At 32.7% G+C, this 27,832-nt stretch overlaps 2 protein-coding genes across 2 annotated transcripts; both read left to right on the top strand.

Annotated features, from left to right (window-relative positions):
* Window positions 1-581: 581 nt before the first annotated feature.
* On the top strand, window positions 582-14,859 carry LOC125810632 (tubulin-folding cofactor A). The gene is made up of 4 exons (XM_049490101.1): window positions 582-663; window positions 3,313-3,484; window positions 11,022-11,108; window positions 14,465-14,859. The coding sequence occupies exons 2-4, from the start codon at window positions 3,332-3,334 to the stop codon at window positions 14,564-14,566; spliced, it is 342 nt and encodes a 113-aa protein (XP_049346058.1). The 5' UTR covers window positions 582-663; window positions 3,313-3,331; the 3' UTR covers window positions 14,567-14,859.
* Window positions 14,860-24,611: 9,752 nt separating this feature from the next.
* Window positions 24,612-27,832, top strand: LOC125810633 (auxin efflux carrier component 5). The gene is made up of 5 exons (XM_049490103.1): window positions 24,612-25,302; window positions 25,738-25,823; window positions 26,751-26,908; window positions 27,543-27,619; window positions 27,749-27,832. The coding sequence occupies exons 1-5, from the start codon at window positions 24,641-24,643 to the stop codon at window positions 27,819-27,821; spliced, it is 1,056 nt and encodes a 351-aa protein (XP_049346060.1). The 5' UTR covers window positions 24,612-24,640; the 3' UTR covers window positions 27,822-27,832.

Raw genomic sequence — 27,832 nt, 5'->3', positions numbered from 1 at the left:
TACCAAAGATCAGATTTTTATAAGAAAAAAATAACCCCAAGCTCAACAATTGAGAAATTATGACAAACTAATGTGAGGTAGGTTAGGTAAAAACTAAAGTAATAATTTTTGATAGATTTGAACTTAAGATTTTAATAGTTGGACTAAGATTTAAGTGTTGGACTTGATAAAATGATAAAATTAAAGACTTACGTTTATTAATTCTTAACAAAAAAATAATATTTTTATGAATAATATATATAAATAATTATAAATTTATGTATACAATTTCTCAGTTCGATTTAGTTATTTTTTTAGTAAAATCAAAATCAAATAATATCGATTTTCAGAATTTAAAATCAATCCTAATCAAATATCAATTTTTTAATCAGTTTAGTTTGAATTGCGATTTAATTTAATTTTTAATTATAATTATGAATAACCTTACTTTTTATATATTAAAATATTATATTAATTAAAACAATACAATATAACACATATTACGATACAATATGTAACAACTAACAACCTTCCAAATTAAACAGAAGAGTAATAAGGGATGTTTTTTTAAAAAAAATTGAAGCTTCTATAGTAGGTTTTTCTTGTAAAGGTTACACACATCTCGAGAATCTGCTCACGCACCACAACCGGCAGTACACTAGCCCAGCGACCATCGCCCTCCGGGTTCGTGCTCTCTCTTTTCTTGTTCCCAGTTTTTTTTCTCTGGTTCGTTTGATGTGGAGTTTGGTTAAAGTTCCCTGTAAATGGGAGGGTGATTCAATTTTCTGAGTAGTACAAATAGTTTCGTTAAAGTTCTGCCTGCAATGTGTTTGACAAATTGTCTGAGAGACGATCCCATGAAGTCTAAGTAACTGATTTGGAGTAAGTTTTGGGTAGTCAGGTAGATCGTGAACTGGTTAGTCCTATGGCATTGAAAATTGTCTGCGTCTAAGTTAAGCAATCCTTTGTCATTGAACAATAGCATAATTGCTACTAAATTGTGTTTTTGAGTGGAATTGAAATGAGAAACGGTAGAGTTTTGAACTGCAGGAAAATGTGATTTTTGTTCATTTGGTTGAGTTTTGTCTTTGTTAAAACGGATCTTATTTTAATTAAGGGATTACCACTATTTTTCTTTATGTTATTTATAGTAATTTAAATGCAACAAGGCTTGTGATGATTGTTATGTTGCAATGAGAGCTTTGCTTGTGTTTACATGTTCTGGAAGTTTGATTGGGATAAGGAAAAAGTTACTGAAACGTAAGGTATTATGGATGGATCACTGTCTATTCTGGGTTGAGGAAGTTAGTCTTGGTCTTATTAGAATATAATCTGCATAACTTTCATGTTGAAATTGTCCGGAAAATCATGGTTAGGTTTGTTAACTGAACATTTTGATGTTTGAATGAAAAAAATGTTTGATGTGATATCCTTAAATACATGATTATTGACTAAGTTTCTATTCAATTGATAGAGTGATTTGCTCATGGCTTCCTCTTGCTATAATCAAGTTTTCATTTCCTGTTTTTGTAATAACCGCTTGCGTGCACCTCGACTAATTCCACGGGATACCTGCTGCCTTCCTCTAGCAACATGTACCAAGTCAATCTATCCACCTAGTCTAGGATAGATGGGAAGGAATCACCTAGTGATTTTGCCTCTGCTGGATTCAATGACTACTAGGTCACACCCTTGAGTCAATCAAGTTGTCATTCTTGTGAAATTATCATACAGGTTTCATCGTCATTGTCTCAAGTTGGTCCAACTTCTGCCTGTTAATTGCCTCAGGTGCCTCTTGTCTCTAGGTCTTTGATCATTGATTTCCTTCCTTTGGTTCTGTCCTGTTTTTGCCTCAGCTGGTTTCTCACCCTTGTTCGTCCAAACTTAGTTTTCTTCGGCTCAACTCTGGGAGGAGCCTACTTGTTCTGGTTCTTTTTTGGTTTGATTTAACTGGACATTGTGGCCTTCAATCATATCTTACTTATTGTTCAAATATAGCACCAATAGGATCAAGTACCTTGTCTTCAAGGATCTCAGGTGGAGGAATCATGACATCCATTTCAACTAGTACTCGTGCAACATGCATACGAGATCCTCTCCATTTTAGTAGTACATTTATCAGCATATATCGGAGTTCCCAAACCAGTGGCTATTCTGCTTAAGGAGTTCATTCCCCAGCAATTTTGGGGAGGGCTAGGGAGCTTAACCCATATTGGAATCATTTTCAATACTTCATCATTGAATCTGAAATCAGCACCCATGGTTTAACAGTGACTGGTTTATTATTTATGATATGGGCTCCTGATAGCACAATTTCATCTCTATCACAGATGCTATGAGATTTGAGTATGAAGTACCCATCTTTGTGATAATAGATTATAGACTTATAAGCATAGGAACTTTGGTTACCAATGAATCTGGCTATTGCAACAATAGTTGGGGAGTCGTCCAGTGTTATCAAAAGCTAAAAGCGAAAAAATGCTCTAAGGTCCATATCTTTAGATGGCCTTATGTTTCCATCAAATAAGCTTACCCATGGCTTATTCATAGCAGTTGCATGTGTCATGTCTAGCCTCCTTTGCGTTCCAGCTGCTTCTTTTAACTGTTTTATTGGTACCCCTCCACAAAACTGGATCTGAGATCTGGGCAATCACACTCCTTGGAGCTGATGATTGTGTGTTCTCATCCTCTCCTTTTCACTAATTGTATTCAAAGGGGTTATAATGCTCCACTCTGTGCACTCACCGCGATGTTTTGCTGGGACATAGCAGGCTCAGTTTCTAGGCTCTTTCCTTTGTTCCTGTGGCGGCTGCAATTTCTTTCTTCTATGGTATCCTCTCTTCGCCTTAGCCAGCTTAACATCCAAGAGTTGAATCTTGTTTTCTGTTTTCCTCCATTAGCCTCTAGCCATTCTAGCAATGGCATATGGAGTTTCACCGTGTGCCAAGAAGTTTTGTTAACATGCACTTTGAGGAAAGGGAACTTTGTTAACTTTTTTATGTAAAATTTTATGATATAAAAGTATAAGTGTTTGATTTTAAAACAAAACAAAAATATTTGCAATATAATTCCATTACATAGATGTTTAGTATAGAATTTACCATAACAGTTAAGACGAATCATATATTTAAAGAAACGATGCAATATAAATATGTTAACAATCATCTCAAAATAAATAATTATAAATATGGTAACAAGTCAATCATCCAACCAAAGATCTCCTACTCTCCTACATAGTAATGTTTTTGTGTTCCGAAAGCTCTTGCACAAACCCTTTTAATATTATCTGTTAAACCTTCTCAAAATTTCACACATTAGTATCTTTCTTGACAGATTTCATCGAGCATTGACAATGGCTACGGTCAGAAATCTGAAAATCAAGACATCTACTTGCAAACGCATACTGAAGGAGCTCCATTCCTATGAGAAAGAGGTTGAGAGAGAAGCTGCTAAGACTGTTGATATGAAGGAGAAAGGCGCCGATCCCTATGACCTCAAACAGCAGGTTCCTTCGTTTTCTACTTTTTTATTAAAATTTAATTTTGTTGTGTTAAGATTTCACTTTTGATTTGGTGCCTGATCCAACAACTTTCCTCTTCACCCAATGTTGGCCTTTCCCTTACTGTTTACTCCCCACTTTGGTGTAATTAATGGAGGACATTGGAACAGTTTTTAAGGATATTTACATCGTAACTTGGTAAAGGGCTTATTCTGCTATTGCATTTCATCACAATAGTGGGTAAATTGTTTTGATTAGGCAGGTAGAGTTTAAATTGAATTACTCAACTGTGGTTTTTCCCCAGCTGCCACATACACATGATAAATAGGTAGATTTAGGGGGCGTTTGGCCATTATTTTTATTATACATTTTTCTGGAGTTGAACTCCAGACATCACTTTTTTAGCCATAAAGTTCTGGAATTCAGTGTCAACAAGTTGAATTCCGGAATTCGAAGAACACCCAAAAGCTGTTTTTCACTTTTTCCACTCCAAATCCCAAAATACTCACAAATTTAAAAAACAACTCCAATTTATATTCATAGCCAAACACAGCTCCAATTTTTAAATATCTTTTTTCACTTTGATACAAAAACTACTTTTTTCAAGTACCCACAATTTTTATGGCCAAATGCCTCCTTAACTCTAAGTTATAAAATTCAGTTAGTGGAGATCACAAAATTAACATTCAATGTGTCGTGTAAAATTTCTGAAGTTCACTTGGTTTATGTGGCTTGAGATAGAAAATTAATATCATGTAAAGAAAAATTATCTTGGATTTTACAACAACATACCCGGTGTATTGCCACATGTGGGGTCTGGGGAGATTGGAGATTGTGTTAGAATAGAAATAAGTATTTCCTACTTATAATAGAAATAAGAATAGGAATAGGAATAGGAATAAGAATAGGAATCCTAGTTGGAAAAGGATTCCAATGTAGTGTCTATAAATAGGGTCTCAATGTAACTATTTAGATACACAATTCAATAATATTTTTCGTATATATTTCTCACATGGTATCAGAGCATTGGTGAGAACAAACAAGTCACCGTATGTCTATGTCAATTTCCGGTGACTGTTGGGTCTGATTTTGTTATACTTTTTTCTTTCTGTGGGTGTTGTGCGAAAACCAACACCACCACGAGGCTCGGAAAGCCCCCGCGACCAAACCCCAGCCAAAACCACCGGAAAACACCACCCCACGCGCTCTCACGCGCCTATCGGAGGTGGCAGTTTCCGGCGAGATCTGTCTCACGCGCCGGCGCGTGAGGGCTTTTCTGATCATATTTTTTTGAGATTTTTTTGACAGTTGAGGTCGTCCAGCCAATCCGACCAGGCCCATACTGTTTTTGACCAGATCCGATCGCCGGAATTAGAGTTCCAGCTATTTCCAGGCAGTTTCCGGCGACTTTTCTTCGAGATTTGAATTTTCCGAGACAAATTTAGCATAATGTCTTTTGGGTGTGATGTTTTTGGTTCCAAAAATATGGGGATTGGAAGTTCTAGCCCTATAATCACTTCAGAACTTTTATTGGGAAGTTCAAACTATTTATCTTGGGCTTCCTCGGTTGAGTTGTGGTGCAAGGGTCAAGGTGTCCAAGATCACTTAACGAACAAGGCTTATGAGGTAGATGTAAAGGCAAAGACTAGTGAGGAAGATGCAAAAGCCAAAGCACAATGGGAGAAAGTAGATGCTCAATTATGTAGTCTCCTATGGCGTTCTATTGATTTCAAGTTGATGCCCTTGTTTCGCCCATTCCAGACGTGTTATACAGTTTGGGAAAAGGCTCGTGCTTTATACACTAATGACATATCTCGATTCTATGATGTGATATCTCGATTGACCAACTTAAAGAAACAAGAATCCGATATGTCTACTTACTTAGGACAGGTACAGGCAGTCATGGAGGAATTTGACACATTAATGCCAGTTACTACGAATGTGGAAAAACAACAAGAACACAGACAAACATTGTTTCTAGTTCTTACTCTTGCTGGACTTCCTCCTGATCATGATTCTGTACGTGATCAGATTTTAGCTAGCCCTACAGTTCCTACAATCGATGAATTATTCTCTCGTCTCCTTCGTCTTGCGGCACCTCCCAGTCACAAGGTAGTTTCATCACCCACTGTTGACTTATCTATTCTTGCATCTCAAACCTTTGAAAAGCGTACATATCAATCTATGGAGAATCGGCGAGGAGGAGGGCGTTTTGGGAAACCTCGATCCAAGTGTAGTCATTGTCATAAGCCTGGACACACTCGTGATATATGTTATATTTTGCATGGTCCACCACCCAGTTATGATCCTATTGTTCTAAAGGAATATAATGAGTTCCTTCGAAATCGCGCAAATAAGCAAACGTCTCCACAAGTAGTTTCGGTTGCACAACCTGATGTCTCTGTTGCGGGTAATTCTTTTGCTTGTGTGTCGCAATCTAGTACTCTTGGAACATGGGTCATGGACTCTGGGGCTTCTGATCATATCTCTGGTAATAAATCACTTTTATCCGATATTGTTTATTCACAATCTCTTCCAGCTATTACTTTAGCCAATGGGATCCAAACCAAACCAAAAGGGGTTGGAAAAGCCAAACCCCTATCTTCTGTCACCCTAGACTCTGTTCTTTATGTCCCTGGTTCTCCTTTTAATCTAGCATCTGTTAGTCGTTTGACGAAAGCCCTACATTGTAGCATAACTTTTTTCGATGATTTTTTCTCATGCAGGACCGCAGTACGGGACAGATGATTGGAACAGGACATGAATCACAAGGCCTTTACTATCTTACCTCTTCAAATTCCTTAGCAGCATGCTCCATTACAGATTCCCCAGATTTAATTCACAAACGTTTGGGACATCCGAGTCTATCCAAACTGCAAAAGATGGTGCCTAGTTTGTCTAGTTTATCCACATTAGATTGTGAGTCGTGTCAACTTGGGAAACACACTCGTGCTACGTTTTCTCGTAGTACTGAGGGTCGTTCAGAGTCTATTTTTTCATTAGTTCATTCTGATATTTGGGGTCCTAGTAGAGTCAGTTCCACCTTAGGATTTCGTTATTTTGTTAGTTTCATTGATGATTATTCAAAATGTACTTGGGTTTTCTTAATGAAAGATCGTTCTGAGTTATTTTCTATTTTCAAAAGTTTCTTTGCTGAAATACAAAATCAGTTTGGTGTTTCTATTCGTACTTTTCGTAGTGATAATGCCTTAGAATACTTATCCTCCCAATTTCGGGAGTTTATGACTCACCAAGGCATTATTCACCAGACTACTTGTCCATACACCCCTCAACAAAATGGTGTAGCTGAAAGAAAAAATCGGCATCTTATTGAGACCGCTCGTACTCTTCTCCTTGAATCCAATGTTCCATTGCGTTTTTGGGGAGATGCAGTTCTTACGTCTTGTTATTTGATAAATAGAATGCCTCTTCTTCTATTCAGAATCAGGTTCCCCATTCCATACTGTTTCCTCAGTCACATCTCTATCCTATCCCTCCTCGTGTCTTTGGGAGCACATGCTTCGTTCATAACTTAGCCCCAGGAAAAGATAAATTAGCTCCTCGTGCCCTCAAATGTGTCTTTCTTGGTTACTCTCGAGTCCAAAAAGGGTATCGTTGTTATTCACATGATCTTCATCGATACCTTATGTCTGCTGATGTTACATTTTTTGAGTCTCAGCCTTACTATACATCTTCTGATCATCCTGATGTCTCTATGGTCTTACCCATACCTCAGGTTTTACCTGTGCCAACCTTTGTGGAATCTACGGTTACTTCTACATCTCCAGTTGTAGTGCCACCACTACTAACTTATCATCGCCGTCCACGTCCAACCCTAGTCCCAGATGATTCATGTCATGCGCCAGACCCTGCTCCTACTGCGGACTTGCCTCCTCCTAGCCAACCGCTTGCACTTCAAAAAGGTATACGATCCACTCGAAATACTAACCCACATTATACCTTCTTAAGTTATCATCGTCTATCATCACCCCATTATGCATTTGTGTCGTCTTTGTCCTCTATTTCCATTCCTAAGACTACAGGTGAAGCACTTTCTCATTCTGGATGGAGGCAGGCTATGGTTGATGAGATGTCTGCTTTACATAAGAGTGGTACTTGGGAGCTTGTCTCCCTTCCTGCAGGTAAATCTACTGTTGGTTGTCGTTGGGTTTATGCAGTCAAAATTGGTCCAGACGGTCAGATTGATCGACTTAAGGCTCGCCTTGTTGCCAAAGGGTATACTCAGATATTTGGGCTAGATTATAGTGACACTTTCGCTCCTGTGGCTAAAATTGCATCTGTTCGTCTTTTTCTATCTATGGCTGCCGTTCGTCATTGGCCTCTTCATCAGTTGGACATTAAGAATGCTTTTCTGCATGGTGATCTTGAGGAAGAAGTCTATATGGAGCAACCACCTGGTTTTGTTGCTCAGGGGGAGTCTAGTAGCCTTGTATGTCGATTGCGCAGGTCACTCTATGGTCTAAAACAGTCTCCTCGAGCTTGGTTCGGGAAGTTCAGCACAGTAATTCAGGAGTTTGGCATGACTCGTAGTGGAGCTGATCACTCTGTGTTTTATCGGCATTCTGCACCAAGTCGATGTATCTATTTGGTTGTTTACGTTGATGATATTGTTATCACCGGTAATGATCAAGATGGTATCACCGATTTGAAGCAACATCTCTTTAAGCACTTCCAAACTAAAGACCTTGGCAGATTGAAGTATTTTCTAGGTATTGAGGTTGCTCAGTCTAGATCAGGTATTGTTATTTCTCAGCGCAAGTATGCCTTAGACATTCTTGAGGAGACAGGGATGATGGGATGTAGACCTGTTGACACTCCTATGGATCCGAATGTTAAACTTCTTCCAGGACAGGGGGAGCCACTTAGTAATCCTGAAAGGTATAGACGACTTGTTGGAAAGTTGAATTATCTCACAGTGACTAGACCTGACATCTCTTTTCCTGTGAGTGTTGTAAGTCAGTTTATGACTTCCCCTTGTGATAGTCATTGGGAAGCAGTTGTTCGTATTCTGCGATATATAAAGTCAGCTCCCGGTAAAGGACTACTCTTTGAGGATCAAGGCCATGAGCATATCATTGGATATACAGACGCTGATTGGGCAGGATCACCCTCTGACAGACGTTCGACATCCGGATATTGTGTTTTAGTAGGAGGTAATTTGGTGTCGTGGAAGAGCAAGAAACAGAATGTGGTTGCTCGATCTAGTGCAGAATCAGAATATCGAGCAATGGCGACAGCAACTTGTGAGCTAGTTTGGATCAAACAGTTGCTGGGAGAACTAAAATTTGGCAAAGTTGATAAGATGGAACTTGTGTGTGATAATCAAGCGGCTCTTCATATCGCATCAAATCCAGTGTTTCATGAAAGGACTAAGCACATTGAGATTGACTGTCACTTTGTCAGAGAAAAGATACTCTCGGGAGATATTGTTACGAAATTTGTGAAGTCAAATGATCAGCTTGCAGATATCTTCACCAAGTCCCTCACATGTCCTCGTATTAATTACATCTGTAACAAGCTAGGTACATATGATTTGTATGCACCAGCTTGAGGGGGAGTGTTAGAATAGAAATAAGTATTTCCTACTTATAATAGAAATAAGAATAGGAATAGGAATAGGAATAAGAATAGGAATCCTAGTTGGAAAAGGATTCCAATGTAGTGTCTATAAATAGGGTCTCAATGTAACTATTTAGATACACAATTCAATAATATTTTTCGTATATATTTCTCACAGTGCGTACGCATACCTTACCCTTATGCAGATCGTGGATTTTGAAGGACATATTATGCAATTTGATGTGTAGTGAAACAAAATACCAAGTATCTATTAAAAAAACCACCATTATTTCCTTTTTGTGCCATGGTCACAGATGTGCATCAATGTATGAATTGTGACATGTTTATATGCCTATTTGATTAGTGATTATACATTAAGAGAAGTTGTCTAACAAGGAGGAGAGGTAGCACTAAGCGAGAAAAGGGAGTTACTAAAGATGTAGTGTCAACTACGAGTAAACAGTTTATTGTGGCAAATTTATTCAAGTGAAAGAAACATCTCCTATTCCTTTTTCGGTTTTCATCTTGATTCAGGGTTTTGATAAGTGATTGTATCTATGTTAAACAACCTCCCTGTGTGATTTCGTCTAATAAAATTCAACTGATCTAGTAGAAAGAATAATCTTTCTTTTCTTCTTAGTTTTCTACTGAGCATTAGCTTCGTAGAAGCTTAGATGCCATCATATGCAAATTTAACTAGAGCTAACCAACAACATCTGAGTTTTTCCTAGACTAGACCTGAAGTATTTTTGTATGGTTTATACATGCATTTAACCAGTCGAAGAACCTTCAACATCTGTTTCTGTTCGGGAAATGATTCAAACATTAAGTGCATTTGCTTATATTAAGATTTAAGCATTTATTTGGTTTGAATAAGTCTTAATCACTTAGATCTTGAACAAAAGTCTTATTATCATTAAGAGGTATTTTCGTGTGAAAATTTTCACCATCACTCTATCCACAATCACCAGCCATCACCTCTGTCATCGTAACCATCACCACCATTGTCAACAACTATCCACCGCTAACCACCGGCCACCACCACCAACCATCTCTATCATCACAATCACCACTGGTAACCACCACCACCGCAGCCAACCACTATTGTCAATCACTATCACACTTACCACCTCCATCATTATATTATATCCACTGCCACCACCATTGTCGTCACCGTTCGTGCCACCTTCACCACCACTACGACCAATCCTAACTACCAACCACCTGCACCATCACAATTAGCATCGCCGCCAACTACCACCAACACATTGTCAACCACCACTATCAACACCACCAACTACTAACATCAACCAACTTCACCATCACAATTATCATCGCCGCCAACTACCACCAACACATTGTCAACCACCACTATAAACACCACCAACTACTAACATCAACCAACTTCACCATCACAACTAGCATCACCGCCAACCACCACCAACACATTGTCAACCACTACCATCAACACCACTAACTACTAACATCAACCAACTTCACCATCACAACCACCACCTCTACTATCAACCACCACCATCACACCAGTCACTATAATACCAATCACCTCCACCTTCACAACTATCATCACCACCACTACAAATCATCTCCACCATCACTAGTGACATAAATGTTTCATTTTTTTTAGTCAAATAGTGATTTTATTATATATATATATATATATATATATATATTTTCTAATATTTATACTTTTTTATTTGAATTGTATATTTGTTATGCTTACAAATAAATAAATTATGCACATTCAGATGTTGAAAGATAAACAGTCTTAGGTCATCAAAAAAAGATAAACAATCTTAATCATTCGGTTTTAAAATCTAGAGACACCATCTTAATCATTCATATGCGCATTCAAATTCAAACGTCTTAATCTTAATAAAAACAAATGAGGCCTTAATATCCCTTGCTTACTTGTTTGCCTTGTTTTATTGTGTGTGTAATGCAGGAAAATGTGCTGGCTGAATCCAGAATGATGGTCCCTGATTGTCGCAAGCGCCTGGAAGGAGCACTAGAGGACCTTAAAGGAACTCTGGTATTGTGTAATATGCTATTGCCTATTAGTGCTTCATTTAACGCCTTCACACTTCTGGGCTTCCCACCTCTTAAACTGCCCCCTCCCCATCCCAGAGAGAAGCTGAGAGCACAAAATTCCTAATTGGGATAGCAATTAGTTCCTTAGAAAAAAATATAAATAAAGAATAAAAATAAATTAATTAATAAACCGATATTTTTTGTTTGAAGGAAAACTAAAAAATCGAAAAACTAGGATCAACCCATAATCACTAAAAGGACCAACATGAGACACTTACCAGTTATTCAAATTGACATTGGGGCCACTTGCCTTGCCTTTTTACACCTATCCTTCTTGCTTGCTTACCTATAGCTCTCTTGTCCCCAATCCAGGAGGAGAACTGAAAAATAAAATGAAACAACTAGGAAAAATATGTAGGAAGATAACTAAATGAATCAATGGAAGCCTGCAAGTAGTTTGATCCGTCAAAGGAGGTGTTGTTTTTTTTATGCTAAATTAAGCCATGTTGTGTTGCAAGCTGCAACTCAACATTGGATTAGTCCTTTGTAGTTCCTCTGGAATAATGAGTGCAGTACATTAAGGATCCTTAAATGTGTTTGTCTTAGGGTATATGTCAAAGAGCCTTTATCTTGCTAATAATGATGTTCACTTCTTTGCAAGTTGTGGAGATCAACTCGTTTCCCCGAGGAAGCCCTTCTATAACCGGAAGTATAGATTCCCTTGTCAGACCTTTCATGTGGTTCCTTGACCCAAATATTGACAGTGACATCTTTCCTAGAGTATGGTGCAGCTATCCATATGGATTTTTAGTTGCATTACGGTTACTGGGTTACTGACAAAAGAAATCTATAATTCCAAACTGACTATCCTTGCAACTCCAAACTCTTCTATTTCCACATTATAAATACGCCACCTCTTCTACCTATGGATATTATCTTAATCGAATCCACCTTTTCCATGATTTCCACTTTATTTGGATGACAATTCGGTAAGACACACTCTTTGTTTCATTGAAGTAGAAGATATTATCTTTCATTTTTGTCAAGTAAGCATCTTTGGCATCCTCCTTTTCCATGGTTTCATCTATTCCTCACTTACTAGACAAGAAATGTTAATTAGTTTTGGTTGTTTTTCTTCCCTTTGTGTCATCAATGGTCCCTTAATTTCCAAAATTCTAGCTTCTTTATCTCATTCTTATCTGGGGATCTGCTGATGAGAAGCTGATTGTTTCTGCTTCATCTGTGTTCATTCTTTTTTAAGAAATTCTGAGCTTCCCCTTCAAAACCCTTCGTATGAAACCCCAATTGCTTAGAGAGGATAGAGAGTGTTTCTGTGTCATATGCCTTTTCAGTTCTTCAGAAGAAAACCTGAGTTCTCCATGTTACTAGTGTAAAAAAGAAAAGAAAATCTGAGTTCTCCTATTGAAACCCTCCTATAGAACCTCAATTCCTGTTCATATATTTTTACGAACAGAGTTTGGCACCTTAATGTTGATGCGTCAAATTCACCTCTTGCATATTGTCTGGACCCTCATACCATGGTAATAGAAGCTTATCCGACTTTGAAGCTAAAGACAGGTCCCATCTGCTCCAACTCTACGGTCACATTATCAGAGAGCTTCATTTGCTCACTGAAGTCTCTAAATTTATCTACCTATTGGTCCCTTAACATTTGTAATACACTTGCGACATTTGATAATTCACTAAAGTCGGAACTGTCTCGAATATTGATTCCTAGACCTCTTCAGCTCAAAGTGAAAGAAACAAACTGCCAAACAAAGCTGCTCAGATCTTGATCTTCAGTGTGTCTAGATTCTAGAAAACTCTCTTTGTGAGCTGTAGGCATGGTCTCCCTGATATAAAATTGGGTCCCTTTTTCAATTAGGAACCAGATAGACCATTTCTGTATCACTTGAAATTGGGCTATAACTTGGCTTCTCATGGTTTCCTATCTTGAGCTTCTATAGGGATTACATGGGCTGGACTATCAACTGAGCGTCCACCTAGAATTTATTTGGCCCCCAGATTCTGAGATGAGATTTAAATTTGAAATATCTGGTAACTATAAGTGTGAGTATCATCTCTTTGATGTGCCATGTGTTTTTTGCCAGTGTACTTCAACGATACCTCTCTTTGTCACTGATCAATAATGCTGACGGGATGTTTGTGCTCTTCTTTTTCCATCCCCTCCACCTATGTAGTAGATTCCAAATAAGGACGTTTTGTATTTCAACACTCAATAACACTCCAACCCTGATTTCTACGGTCTATAGTATGCAATGTCTGCACATCTCCTAGTCAACAAAGGAGACACATAGTTAATTCCGTAGCTAGGTCATTTCTCTTGGAGTTTCAGCATCTTGTTCGCAAAGCTGTCCACCAGACAACAGGAGCTAAGTCGGGTATGATGTTGCTTTATTTCCCCGTATATTGTTCCGATTCTGATGAATTATCCAAACAATTGAAGACTTTGGATGCCCTTGTAATCATATGCCTAATACTCTCTCCCATCTTCTACAGATCTTCACTGTGCTATCTAACACGAGTATCAGTATGTTGCACCATCTAAGATCAAATTAACCTAATCTTCATTATGTAGTTGACATGCCTTCTCTTAATGAGTGCTGTCTTTGCTGATATCTAATAGTTCAAAAGACTTCTTCCTGCTAGAAAAATGTCTTTTTTCACTAATTCTGACTGATCTAAGTGGATAGATTATATATAATCTTTGTAGCTGATTCAATCTATTTCATGAAATTGTCTTGCCGGATTTTTTATTTTTATTTTTTTACTGTGGGATGACTTACTAGGACATAATATGTACTCTTGAACCAAAGAAGTCCAACCACTCTGTTATGAGTGAAGGTTTTAGCATTATTGGTACAACTGATCGTTTGTTGATTGTGCGAAAACAGCTCAAGATGCATTTGACCTTAGCTTTCTTTGTTCTGATTTTGTATTACAAACTTTATCAGGATGTCTTTTTAAAGTGAAAAAAGAAAATGAACCTCAGCAGAAGTGCAGAAAGTCTTTGTTAAAGTAGACGAAAATGAATGCCATAAGGTAAGGGGTGAGGTTCCAGGATGAGTAATGTGGAAAGCTCTCAAGTTTTGCCTTGAAAATTAGTACCTACAAATCTCTTGAACACCCAAAAAGAAGAAAAAAATGATTTGTGATGCTATGAAGTCTTTTATTTGTGATACTTGGAAGACTACTTAATTTCCAATATGTTTTATTAGTTCAACTCTAATAAAGATGCATGAACCGAACTGTGCTAAAAGTATGCCTCCTATTGCCACCATCTATTTCACTTAAGGAGCTCATGTGAATTGTTTCTCTGCTGATAATTTATTTCAGGTTGAGTTAGAGGAGACAGACGAAAAACAAGGCCCTGAATTTGAAGAAGCTCGAAACATAATAGCAGATGTTGAGAAGTTGTTTGAATCTTCTGAAGTTTAAAGCTCTTCGTCTTGTCCATTAGACTGTGCTACACTACTGTTATAACTAGAGAACTCTTCGTGCTGCCTGATGAGCTTCTGTCGTGCAATCGTGTGGGTACATTCTTGTGTTATATAAAACCCGCTGGGATAGAGCTCATATATCAAATATCATGTGTTTATCACTAAAACAAGGCTACAAAATCAACATTGAACTAAGAGTTTTGTGATCGTCTTAAGTTTGTTCACTTTCAATCATGTGAATCTTTTGCGTGACCTGTCGATCAATGAAGTGACTCTTTATTTTTTTGGGTTCATGTGGTCTAGAAGAAGTTATTTTTCTTTAAATTTTTTGATATTGGCTCTTTGGAATTAAGTCTATTAGTAACTAGAGATGTTCATAATACGCTAAAACTTTAATAAGAACATGAAAATACATCTCATTTTGACTAAATCGTGACGTGTCTTACTAAATGACCTTTTTATTAGTCCTTTTTAATGCTCCACTCATTTATATTTTCTTGGTTCCACCTGATTTTCGACATCCGCATTAGAGTTTGATATACCAAGAATTTTTCATGTTCCACTTATTTTCATAAAATTTGAAGAATTACTCTATTAGATGAAAATATATAAAGAAAAGTTGGTTTTTATTTTATTAAATCAGCTTGAAAACACATGTGAACGCTGATTTCGTTTCACGATTTGAAATCGCATGTCCAAATACTGACCGACTAAAGGTGTTTGGTTACCTTTCATTTGAGGACACAATTGTCTTTTTAATTACTCTATATGTTATGATTTTATATGACACTTTTTCGGGTTAAATGTTTTTTTCTAAAAATGACATCTTTATATTTGGAATCTACTTAATTTTTCTTTTTATTTATTTATTTATTCTTGATGACACAATTTTTATAGCCATTAAATAAAAATGTCATGATATATTTAATATCACAAGTTTTAAGCGCTAAAAGTTAGTGTTTTTTTATTAACTTTTTTATTCAATTAAATGCCATCGTATAAAATGAAACGGTTGCAATATATTTCTCCTGAAATAATCAATAACAAAAAAATGCCATGGAAAATGGAAATATTAGAAAGCTTTGAACTTTTTTGGGAAATATTCCTCCATGTAACTTTAAAATACTTTAGATTCTTCCTTCATCTTCACTCATGGAAATGCACTAATTCTCGAGTGTCCACGTAAAAAAGTTACCAAAAAATTGACATTATATAATAAATATAGGTGAAAAATAGTGGCTACATCTACTACTAATATATAAGTGGTAATAATCAGTTATTTGCGTATTTAGCTATTTGGCCTGTTGATTGGAGCTTGACACTATTAATATATAAGTGATAATAAACAATTATTTATATATTTAGCTACTTGGGCCGTTGGTTGGAGCTTGTCACTACATGTCACGAGTCTCCGGTTCAAACATGAGTGACAATATTATTTTTATTTCACTGTCCATTTTGGACCTCAGGTTCGAACCAGAGACCTTTGACATGTAGCTAAATATGTGGTGAAACACGCAATTAAAGCATACATGTTGACATACGTGGTGAAACATACATGTTGACGCCCGGTGTGCTTATTGTCACTTATATATTAGTAGTAGAAATTCAGCCATACATTTTGCAAAAAATATTTAGAATTTGAATGTACTTTCAAAAAGTAAAAAGTGAAAGCACAATAATTAACAACCTAAAATATTTGAAAAACATATTAAAATGTGATTAACTCTCGAAATTTCACATGTACCACATAAATTGAGACAACAGGATAACATTTATTATTTGAAAATTACGTTAAGAGTACTATAAAACACAACTTAAAGTATTTAAAAATTGATTAATTCTCAAAATTTCACATGTGCCATGTATAAATTGGGACATGAGAAATTACATATATTATTTTAAAATTACGAACTTAAAGTATATTAAATCTCAAAATATATATTATTTAAAAAGTACGTTTAAAATATTATAAAAATAAGTAACAACAAAATCATAAAATTAAAAATAAATAAAATAATATATATTGAGATCGATTTTGTCTAGACTTTTGTATCTAGTTATACTATAAGGTTTAAAAAAAACTTAGTTGGTTTCACATGCGTATACCATTTCATCACTTTCTTATTGGTTTTTTTTTTTAACTCATAATAAAACCCAACTCTTAAATACATATGTATTTTATTTTTTAAAATTATAGAAAAATTAAATTTTGATTACTCTTTGTAATTTTTGTCTTTCCCACCAGACTACGTAGTTTCAACCTAGCTCTATAATGATAATTAAATTTATGTCTCTTTCCTAATCTAAAATTTTACCAAATTTAGGGTACGTTCACTATGTAGAAAAATATTCTTTGAAAAGTATTTTTCAAATTTTCTATAAGTATTTTCTTTAGTTAAAATAAGTTTTTTTAATGTGATATTTTATATTAATTGTGTTCTATTCATTTTTCAATACACTTTATCTTTACGACTTCACCCCTAACCCCATAACTTTTGACCCGCACCATGTTTCTACCTTTACCCATCTTTCATCGTATTTGTTTATATTATATAAAAATAAAGATAATATTTTTTACTTATATAAAATTAATTTATTTTTTATGAAAATATTTTCGTTCGTACCAAAGATATCCTAAATATACCTCCCCTTTTCTGGGTTGGGTAAATCTTCGAAATTTAGACATATGCTAAATGTACATTCGGGTTGGGTAAATCTTTGAAATTCAGACTAAATTGCAGAAATAGGAGGCAACTAACTCTTTTACCATTTTAATATTGTACTTTTTAAATTTCAATTTATGTAAAGATCAAAGTATTAGGATCAATATATTGTTGAGAATATGTCTCAAAATATTGCAGAAATAAAACAATTAGCTATTTTTAGATTTTTAAAATTATTTTATTAGAGCCCTATGTGACTTGAATTTAGGAGTTAGTTCTTTTATTTGTTATTTAAATTTTACTGACAAGTTAGTAGCTTATTTTTCTATTTTTAGTTAGGAATTATATCTATAAATGTATGTCTCTGAATTATTAATAAATCAATTCCCTTTGATAATACTGCAGTATTTTTTCTCTCAAAGTATTTCTATGTTATTTTCTTAATTTTCTTCATTAAATAAAGTGAGTACTAAAAAAACTCTATTTAAATGAGCATAAAGAGCTTTCTTTGTTGGTTCCTGACAAATGATTATACTATTTGATCACTTTCTATTTATTTAATATTTATCACTATTATATAAGTCAAACCTAATTATACTAAATTATGACAAATCAAAACAGTATACTTCTAGTACTCACTTTACTTTATAGAGCATTTTTTATTTATTAATATTTCAAGTGAAATTGAATGGCAGAGAATTAACCATGACAAGTTGCTCGGATGATAAATATTTATATCTCTAATTCATAAATTATGAGTTTAAATCAACAAGTGAATAAAACACATGAAAATTCTAGCAAGCAGATTGAATAAGTAAAAAAAAAAAACAATCAAACTGCACACTAATGTATACATATTTGGAAGATTTTAAGGTGAGTAAGACATAAATTTATTTGATTTTTGAAAAGCTTAATTTTTTTTAGAAATTTTATTAAATATTATATTCTAAACTCGTAATTTTAAACTAAAATAAGTTTTTTAACGGGAAGATCAGGAGCCTGACGTAATTAGTATATTAGTTTCTATCACGTGACTACGAATTCGAGGGGTGAAAACAACCTCTTGCAAAAATACAAAATAATATCAGCTACGTACAATAAACTCTTACAATCCGAGTCTATCTCTGAACCCTACACATAGATGAACCTTTTGTTTTTCTTTTTCCCAATTGAGTGATTGTACACAGAAAAGTATGTTTAGCTACATAGAAAATGGGAATCCTAAACTGTGGATTTGAAAATAGAATATATAATATTGTGGCACTATGATATATATGAAGTTCAAAGTAAATTATAAGTTTGCCAGCATGCACAAGTGGAATACTACTTTAGTGTTATTATTATTGTTATTGCATATGCCATATTCACATTCTTTTTATACAGACAACATATATATACTCTAAATGTGGAGTTAAACTAGTGGGACTATACAGTAATTGACACACTTTATTTTTCTATTAGACTAATACTTGTCAACTATCCTGTCATATTAAATTTTGGATTAAATTTAAATTCTTAATATGTCTATTAAGTCAAATTATTGGTTGATGAAATTAGATTAATGTTTAAGTTAAAATTATATGACTTAATGAAGTTTGGGTCAGTTTGTTAAATTGATAAGATGAGCCTAATTCATAATTGTGAAGCTCGAGATATTTAGAATTACTTAGAGACCAAATATCCTTAAACCATAGCTCGTGCCTATATAAAAGGGTATTCATAAGACCACGAAAAAAAGAAGAAGAGAAATACATAAAGAATCTTTGTTCTTTGATGGTGATTCGCAAGTATTCCGCATACAAAGAAGTTTTCATATCCAAATTATGCGACGCATGTTTTCATACCTCAATAATTGTGATCAATGTTTGGTTCCACATTTGTGGTGAAAATTCCAATAATTATTCCATCGATTTATCATTCAAGAATAAAGCAAAGCTCTTGAGTTGACGATCATGAGGAGAATAATAAGATAATTACGTTTTTAAATAATTGAATTTTTTGTTAAGATTGTAATCCTTTCATAAATTATTGAAATCAAATATTTTTACTTATCACTATTTTTTTCATCTTGATTATTATTTTTCAGGAATGAAAATTTAGTTGTTTACAAAAGGTAAATTAGGTCTTAAGTGACAAATTATGTTTGATTTTTTAAAACTAAACAAGTAAGAAAATGAACATCTATTTAATTTTTAATATAAGGACAAACAACATAAATCTCACTTGTTTAAAGCCTAATTATTTGCCTTCCCCTGAGTTTTAGAATACCATTCGTGTTAGATTTTGATCCCCAGATATATGTATCTCGGATACACGAAGTTAAAATTTATTGGGTGTAATATATTCCAGATACAATGTATTCAAATTGATTCGCTTGTATTTGGATACAATGATGCCTCTCTCGCTCGCCTCTCTCGTGTTTTTCTCCTTGTCTCTTTCCCTATCTACCTTGCCTCTCTCCCTATGTATCTGTATATCATAATGTATTTCAGTGTATATGATATCACATATACATGTATCTAGTGTGATTCACATGTATTAGGATACATTGACTCTCGATTGACTCCCTCTTATCTTGCTCGCCTCTCTCCTCTCTCCCTATATATGTATCGATGTTTCATAGTATATTTGGTAGTAAAAATATATGTATCTAGGTATAATTGATATGATATTTGATACTCCCTCCGTCCTATTTTATATGTCATCCCTTTCTAAAAATAGTTGGACCACAATATATGTCATTTTATAAAATTTATGCATAAATTACCATATTTTGCACATTATACTCTTGATAGATTAATTAATTAATCTTGAAAATGTATTTACTTTGACTAACCTAGGAAATCTACAAGTAGTTAATTTCATTGGGAGAGTACTTCATTCATTAATTAACTACTTTCTTTATTCACTACTTATTCTATAAAATTTGATTTTGAAAAAAAATATCAACAAACAAATTAAAAATAAAAGATGAAAAAAAATTCAAAAATAATCTTAAATGTTGAAGCTTCAACAAATTTTATCTAGGAAGATGACATTTCAAAAAGTTCAAAGGAATTTTGTGATGTTGTCATGTTTGCTTTAAGAATTTATATATAAAATATAAAAAACATTTTACACAAAATATATAGGAAAATTGAGGTGGGAAAAACTTGATTTTTAAAATTTTTTGGATCAGTTGGTGAAAAAATTTGGCTCCAAAAATAAACTCTAAAATTTAAATAGTCATCCAAATGCATTTATATTTTTGAAATCTAACATATTCATCATTTATTATAAAGTTGTCTTAAGAAAACATTAAATAAGGGCATAAGGGTAAAATTACCTCATTTCTTAATGCAAGTGCAAATGAAAAAGATGACATATAAAATGGGACGGAGGGAGTATGAAGTTATTAATTAGTGAGACAATATATAATTATCATAACCTATAGAGAGAATTAATAAATACAAGTGGAAAAGAAATGTGCAATTAAGTATAATAAACTATATATGAATCATGTTATAAACTTCTTCTTGTTTTCCATGAGAGCTTCCACTTAATTTCTGATAGTCAACTTGTTCAATTGATGGTCATAGTTTTCTTCCATATTACATCCGCTGTCAATGATTATCTATTTATTATATCAATACTATTTTAAAAAAATAAAATAAAATATGATAGAAGAAAATGATAAATTATCTTAATTTAAAAAATTGGACAAGTAAAAGTGTGTATATATATATATATATAATTTTATGAATAAATTAGATAAAAACGAATAGAGAGAGAGTAGATAATAAGCTCTCTTCGAAAGCAAGATGAAGCACAATTTTATATGTTATTGTTATTAACTTCTTATTGTTGAGACTTGAGTGTGTCATGTGTAAAATTGTAAATAAAACTCCAATAAATAATAATAAAAATAAAAAGATTATAATTAGGTGCGCTAAATACTTTTAATAGTGCGAAATTTGTTCGAAAATCACGCAAGTAAATAAAACCCAAATAATATCACATTATATTATAGGCTAAAACGTGCAATAATCAACATACATCAATCGTGATAGAGTTAAATTCTTTAATAAGGGGTTCAAAATTTGAAGAAGGAAACACACGGACTAATCGAAGGAGCTAATCATATATAAACAATAATATTTTCACTAAAAAAAGTTCGAATGAATCCATGACAATATGTTGACTCCGCCCTTATCAACGAATGGTTCATTAAAATTCATTGATTTACCCTTCTTCTCTTCAATTATAATTAATAATAATATTCTTGATTGTGTGTACGTAAATTATGCTTGTCCTAATAGTGTCTTTTCCAATTTAATTTTTGTTCCAACCATAAGAAATTCATATATTTGTAAGATGCATTTTTAGTGTTCGGGGGATTTGTTGAGAGTTTGTCAAAGAGTATATGCATAATACATAAACGTATTTTTTAGGTTTTAACTGACATTTAAATCTTTCAATTTTGGATATGTTTAAACTTTAAATAGACGCTTAAATTTATATAAAATTGAACAATTAGACACACGCATTACGTGGCATTCTATAAATCAGTTTGGGTGTATCTCATGTGAACTGTCATGTAGTACGTGTGTGTCTACTTGTTCAATCTTTTACAAATTTAAATATTTACTTGAGTACACCCAAAATTATAAAAATTTAAATATCAATTGAAATTCAGTTAAAAAGTCTTACGCCAAAAAATATATCATGATCTTGATATTTATTAATGGAATATAGCTAGTAAATTATTTGTTTATTAAATAAATTTAACTCCAAATCAAATGACGACACGCTATATGTATAAATGTTTCAACTTAAGCATATGTTCCTTATTTTATTATTATCATAAAGTTCTAAATTTCAAGATATTATATTATGATGACTATTAAAAAATGAAGATGAAGAAAAGTCACTTTTTAAACATTTGGAATATACTAGTACTAGTGATAGTGGTTGCAGTTAATTGGAATCAAAACCAGAATTAATACCATTTTCCGCACTTGGATTCTCTCAAAAATTACTTTTGATGGAATTAATGACGTCTTAATTATGTTTAGCCATCCACTAATTGTTTCCTACTATTTTTGACCACTTAATGCTCTATGATGTGTTAATCTTTGTTTTAAAATTCATCATTAGCAACAACATTAGTGGAGAACACAACATTTACATTTCATCCATCAATTTGAAGAAATACAATTTTATATTATTTCAATAAAAGAACGGCTAGTATAAATTCGAATTAAAATGTCTTTTAAACAAAATTATGAATTGGGTGGTCGATTTGAATTGATTGTTAAATTAATTGTATCTTATGATGCCACAGCTGGTGAATATTTTTGTGAATAAAATATGATTTGAATAAATTCCTTGTTCTCTCATTTCTTGTGGGGAATATTTTAAGTTTTTTTTTTGTTTTTATTTTCATTTAGTGTTTGAGATCTAATTTGATTTGAATTTGTGCCACGTAAGACTAATTAAAGAAGAAAACACTTTTAAATATAGTAGAATTTTTTTTCATAGACTCGAACTCGGGATTTATAAGTAAGAGTGGGTGCTATCCATCCTAGCTACCACAACTTTTATAGGACAAGTGCAACACGAGGTCTTCTCAAAGGGTCACTCATTTTAGGACTTTCGCCTTTTTCAGTTAAATTTTGTGTTTCACTTTACTGCTCCACGTCATAAAATGTCAACTTTTGTGTTATGATTTATTGACCAAGGAGGACGATAACGACAATAATAACAATAACATATTCAGCGTGATATCACAAGTGGAGTATTAATATAGTGGAATGTAAATAGTTTTATTCTTATCTTGTAAAAATAGAGAAATTATTTTCGATAAACCCTTAACAAATTTAGTATAATCTCACAAGTGGAATCAAGATCGCGTATTTATAAAAAGACATACTCTCATTTTAATGGAGTATTTGAAGAAAAAAAAAACTATATTCACAATCAATATCTTTCATATTATTAATTAGGAAGTATTAGTTTTACTTGAAGAAATTGTTTTGCTCTGCAAATGTGTAGAAATTACAAGGTTTTGAGAAATATTGACAATAAGCTACCATTTAAAGTAATATCTAGGTTTACGCAACCAATGACACTGAAACTAAACTGATCGATTAAAAGTAGTTGATAAGTATTAAATATTTAAAAAATATTTTTAGGAGTTAAAAAGTTTTTGAATAGAAGTGATGAAACTCGTATTAATTAATTAGTACATTGAATGAAAAAAAAGATTATAACTTTTTTTATACAATATATAGACACCAACTCTTTCTCGAATTCCACTTTATTAATTTAAAAGTATTTTCATATTAAAAAAGACGAATGATATAAAGTTATAAACAGAATAGTGAGATTATCTAAACTTATATCTTAAGAATAGTATTTGTGATTATAAAACATACTAGGGCTAATTAGAATTTGTTCAAATAAAAAATGTATATAAACTATAAAATTATAAGTCAGGTGGAAAATTTAAGACTTTTGATTGATTTTCTCAGACTTATAAATACTTGACTTGCACATATTGATAAAATAATAACAACTATTTATTGATTTGATCGACTTATAAATCTGTATCAAACATTGTCTTAATTAAATTAAAAACATATGAAAACACCAAGTCAAACAAATTAAACAACCAGAAGAGTGCTTGGTTCGAATTTAGGCCCTATTTTAATTGTTTAAAATCATGGAAGTAATTAAAAGTTTAAGCTAATGTAAATTGTTAGTTACTATACTCTTAGATCTAATATTAGTGTTTAATATGCATAGCACTAACGAAATTGTTATGGATTTTTATACGTAATGTCCAAGCTAAATTAATAACGATGCAATCGGGTGGCTGTTATCGCCCAAATTCATTGATCCCCTCTATAATCATAATTGAATAAAGTTTTGTCAATTAGGAGAGGTAAAACGAACTTGAAATTTGATCAGGAAAGAAAAAGAAAAAACACAACTATAAATATCTATTTCGTAAATGAAAATCTTTCAAATCAAAAGAATTTTTTTTTGCAATAATTCTCTTTATCATATTTTTATTTTTGGTGACTAGAGGTGAATATATTACTATGAGATTTGGGAAGAAAATCTCAATCTAAATTACTTTTTTATAAAGGTCAAATGACAGTTTTGCCATTTTTAATATCCCGTTTGAATTAATATTCCGTTAGTTGGACCAAAAGTGTTTAGTTTTTAAAACTTAAAGGGCCATAATTGCTTTGAGTAATACAATAGGGACCAAAACAAACCTACCTTCAAACTTAAGGGACCATTTGTGTAAAAAACTCCAAACTTTTCTCTATATATATTTACATCCATGAAATCACAATCTCCATACAGAAAAAACAAATTCACAAAAAACCTTCAAAATTCACAAATTAAAATTGAACATGATAGGTTGGGATGATATATACAAGGTGGTGGTTGGGATGATGCCACTTTATGTAGCACTTATTTTAGGCTATGGTTCAGTAAAATGGTGGCACATGTTTAAGCCAGAACAATGTGACACCATTAATAGATTCAATTGTTTTTTCATCCTCCCATTTTTCAATTTCGAATTCATAGCTAATATCAACCCTTACAACCTCAATTACCTTTTTCTAACCGGAGACGTAATTGCTAAAGCCTTAGTGATTCTGATCCTCGTCTTATGGGCTAACTTATATAAAAAAGGGAGTTTTTCTTGGGGTATAACAACTTTTTCTTTGTCCGCTTTGAATAACACACTTGTTGTTGGTGTCCCATTAATGAAGGCTATGTATGGAGATTTAGGTGTTGATCTTGTTGTTCAAGCAGCTGTGATTCAAGCTTTGTTGTGGTTAACTTCATTGTTATTTGCACTTGAGTTTTGGAAAACAAAAATGAATAATAATAATAATAATAATTCTGTTGAATTGGGAAATATTAATACTACTACACAAATGAGGAATATTAATAATGCTGAGCTGGCATTTTGGCCTTTGATGAAAGCTGTTTCTACTAAACTTGCTAAGAATCCAAATTCTTATGCTTGTTTTCTTGGTCTCTTTTGGGCTCTTGTAGCTAGCAGGTACGTAAGAGCATATTTTTATTTATTTAATTCAGTTCTTTACGTGTTAACTTGATATTCTGATGAGCTAAATACGTGAAGTTTCCCTTTGATACTGAAATGATTTATTGTGAGGATCGCCTAGCCATGTGTAGTGAGGACATGCAAATAAGGAAAAATAATGAATTTTTGGACATATATAAGAAATTTATTAGCCTTGACATTAGAGAAATAATAGGTGTACATTAATGTATTTTGTTGAACTCCCTTGTTATTAGAACTTTTGTAACTAACTATAGTAGGTTTTAGTAAATTTTATTTACATTTACTTTTTTCTAAAAAGATATATTTTTCATTTTCATGTTTGGTTGTATTAAAGTGTTTTCTTTTTCTTGCTCCAAGTTACTGTATTAAAATAAGTATCGTTTTAGCTTATTTTAGTTGTTGTTTTTTCAGGTGGCATTTTAGAATGCCAAGCATAATAGAGGGATCCATTTTGATAATGTCAAAGGCTGGTAGTGGAGTAGCCATGTTTAGTATGGGTAAGTGTCTTTTTTAATTAATGTAAAAATAGCAATTAATAACTTTTGATCCTTTATTTAATGAAATAGAGACTAGCATTAAATAACTTCTGATTTTTTTGTTTAACTAACAACCATTTTTGTTCTTTTTATGAACTGATTTTTGACCAAAAATGACTTCTCATTAAAATTATCGAAAATTGTAATTTATTTGGTCAAATTTTTAAAATACAAAATTCCAAAAAGTGTTTATTTAGGAAAAGAAACTAGAGTACTTTTTCTGCTTCAAAAAATAGTTTTAATCGTTCAATTACTACTTAATTAAAAACACTTATTTTTCTATTTGGTTACCAGAGAAAATTATCTCGTGATCATAATTTTTGGATTCATTTATTCTACCTCCAAGGTAGGACAAATCAGTAACATCAAGTTTGAGGTATAAATTTATCGAGAGATTATTTATACCTTCAATGTAACCAAACAAATTTGAAATTTAATTTCAAACTTAATCGTGGGATATTCTATCTTATTTCATAAATCAAACGTCTCCTGAAAGATTACTCAAGCATCTCAACTCACAAAAAACACACGCTTCTGACTTCCCAAAAGCTCGGCTAATTTAAGTACTCCTTTTGTTTCTAATTACTTGTCCAATTTTTCTTTTTTACTTGTCCATTTTGACAAATCAAGAAAGGACCATTTTTTTTACCTATTATACCCTCAATTAATTAATTTTGAAAAAGGTAGAACTTCTTCAAAATCTTAATTTTTTAATTTATCTGCTTCATAGTTAATAGAAATAAAATAGTAAACTCATTATGTCAATCATTATTTTCTTAATAGGTGTGATAATTCAAAAGTGGACAAATAATTAGGAACAGAAGAAGTAATTAATGTCATTCTTTTTCACTAAATAAGAGTGTTTTCTCTTTTTAATTTTATTTTTAGGATTATTCATGGCTTTGCAAGGGAAAATAATTGCATGTGGAGCTGCATTGACAATTTATGCAATGATTTTGAGGTTTGTTGTTGGACCAGCAACAATGGCACTTGGTTGTGTTGTATTGGGCTTGAGAGGAAATGTTTTACGTATCGCGATTATTCAGGTAATTAACTACTAAATTAATATCTCGATTTTTAACTATTATTTATTTGTAATTATCTTATAAATGATACGATAGTATGAGTAATTTGTTATCCTCATAGTTGATGCGTGTTACAAAGGGCTCGGAGCATACACTATAGTTATAATTAATTATATAATATATATTTCTTTTGTTCCCTTTTATCTGTTCAAATTGTATTTTGCATTCTCCTTAAAGGAAATGGTTATTTTACCATGTTACCCTTATAAATTGTATTCTGGAAATCCAAATTAATTACTAGTATTTCAATAGTCTTGAAAAATGGTTACTTAATAATAAAGGTAAAATTGAAAAAAATAAATTAACTAGTATCTATTGATTTGCTAAACTGAATATGTAATCATAAAAAAATTATATTCATTATTCATATGAACTTATATTTTATTATTTCATTTATAAATATTTACTTAAATTTTTAGTTTAATAATATTGACATTATCTTAAAAATATTGCACTACATGATTTGACATTCAGGTGCATCAAAATTAGTGTATATATATATTGATTTCACAATTTTTAATCATAAAATTGTTATGGTTCTTAAAATTAATATAATGAAATTATTAAAAGTTTTGTATTTTTTATTTTTTTGCAGGCTGCATTACCCCAAGCAGTGACATCCTTCGTATATGCTAAAGAATATGGACTTCATGCTGATGTACTTAGTACTGCGTAAGTTCTATTTAACTTTTTAATACATTTGAAAAAATAAAAATTTAATTAGATTATGTAAGGTTTATAGTTGTTTTACTACTTATTAAATCAAAGTTATTAATGACATTTAATTTTTCTTAATTTCAGGGTGATTGTTGGCACCATAATTTCGTTACCTCTATTGATAGCATATTATGCAATTTTGGATATTATGCCTTAAGATGCGACCAT

The sequence above is a fragment of the Solanum verrucosum genome, unplaced genomic scaffold (assembly GCF_900185275.1).
Source record: "Solanum verrucosum unplaced genomic scaffold, falcon-dt-bn FXZP01000118.1, whole genome shotgun sequence".
Lineage (NCBI taxonomy): Eukaryota > Viridiplantae > Streptophyta > Magnoliopsida > Solanales > Solanaceae > Solanum > Solanum verrucosum.
The sequence above is the reverse complement of the archived record's forward strand: the minus strand, read 5'-3'. Positions and strand labels throughout refer to the sequence as shown.

Bases quoted from the DNA above. Each gene is read 5' to 3' on its own strand.
- LOC125810632 (XM_049490101.1), top strand. From the start codon at position 3,332: ATGGCTACGGTCAGAAATCTGAAAATCAAGACATCTACTTGCAAACGC. The intron at 3,485-11,021 runs GTTCCTTCGTTT...TGTGTAATGCAG, and splicing joins CCTATGACCTCAAACAGCAG to GAAAATGTGCTGGCTGAATC. The intron at 11,109-14,464 runs GTATTGTGTAAT...AATTTATTTCAG, and splicing joins AGGACCTTAAAGGAACTCTG to GTTGAGTTAGAGGAGACAGA.
- LOC125810633 (XM_049490103.1), top strand. From the start codon at position 24,641: ATGATAGGTTGGGATGATATATACAAGGTGGTGGTTGGGATGATGCCA. The intron at 26,909-27,542 runs GTAATTAACTAC...ATTTTTTTGCAG, and splicing joins TACGTATCGCGATTATTCAG to GCTGCATTACCCCAAGCAGT. The intron at 27,620-27,748 runs GTAAGTTCTATT...TCTTAATTTCAG, and splicing joins GCTGATGTACTTAGTACTGC to GGTGATTGTTGGCACCATAA.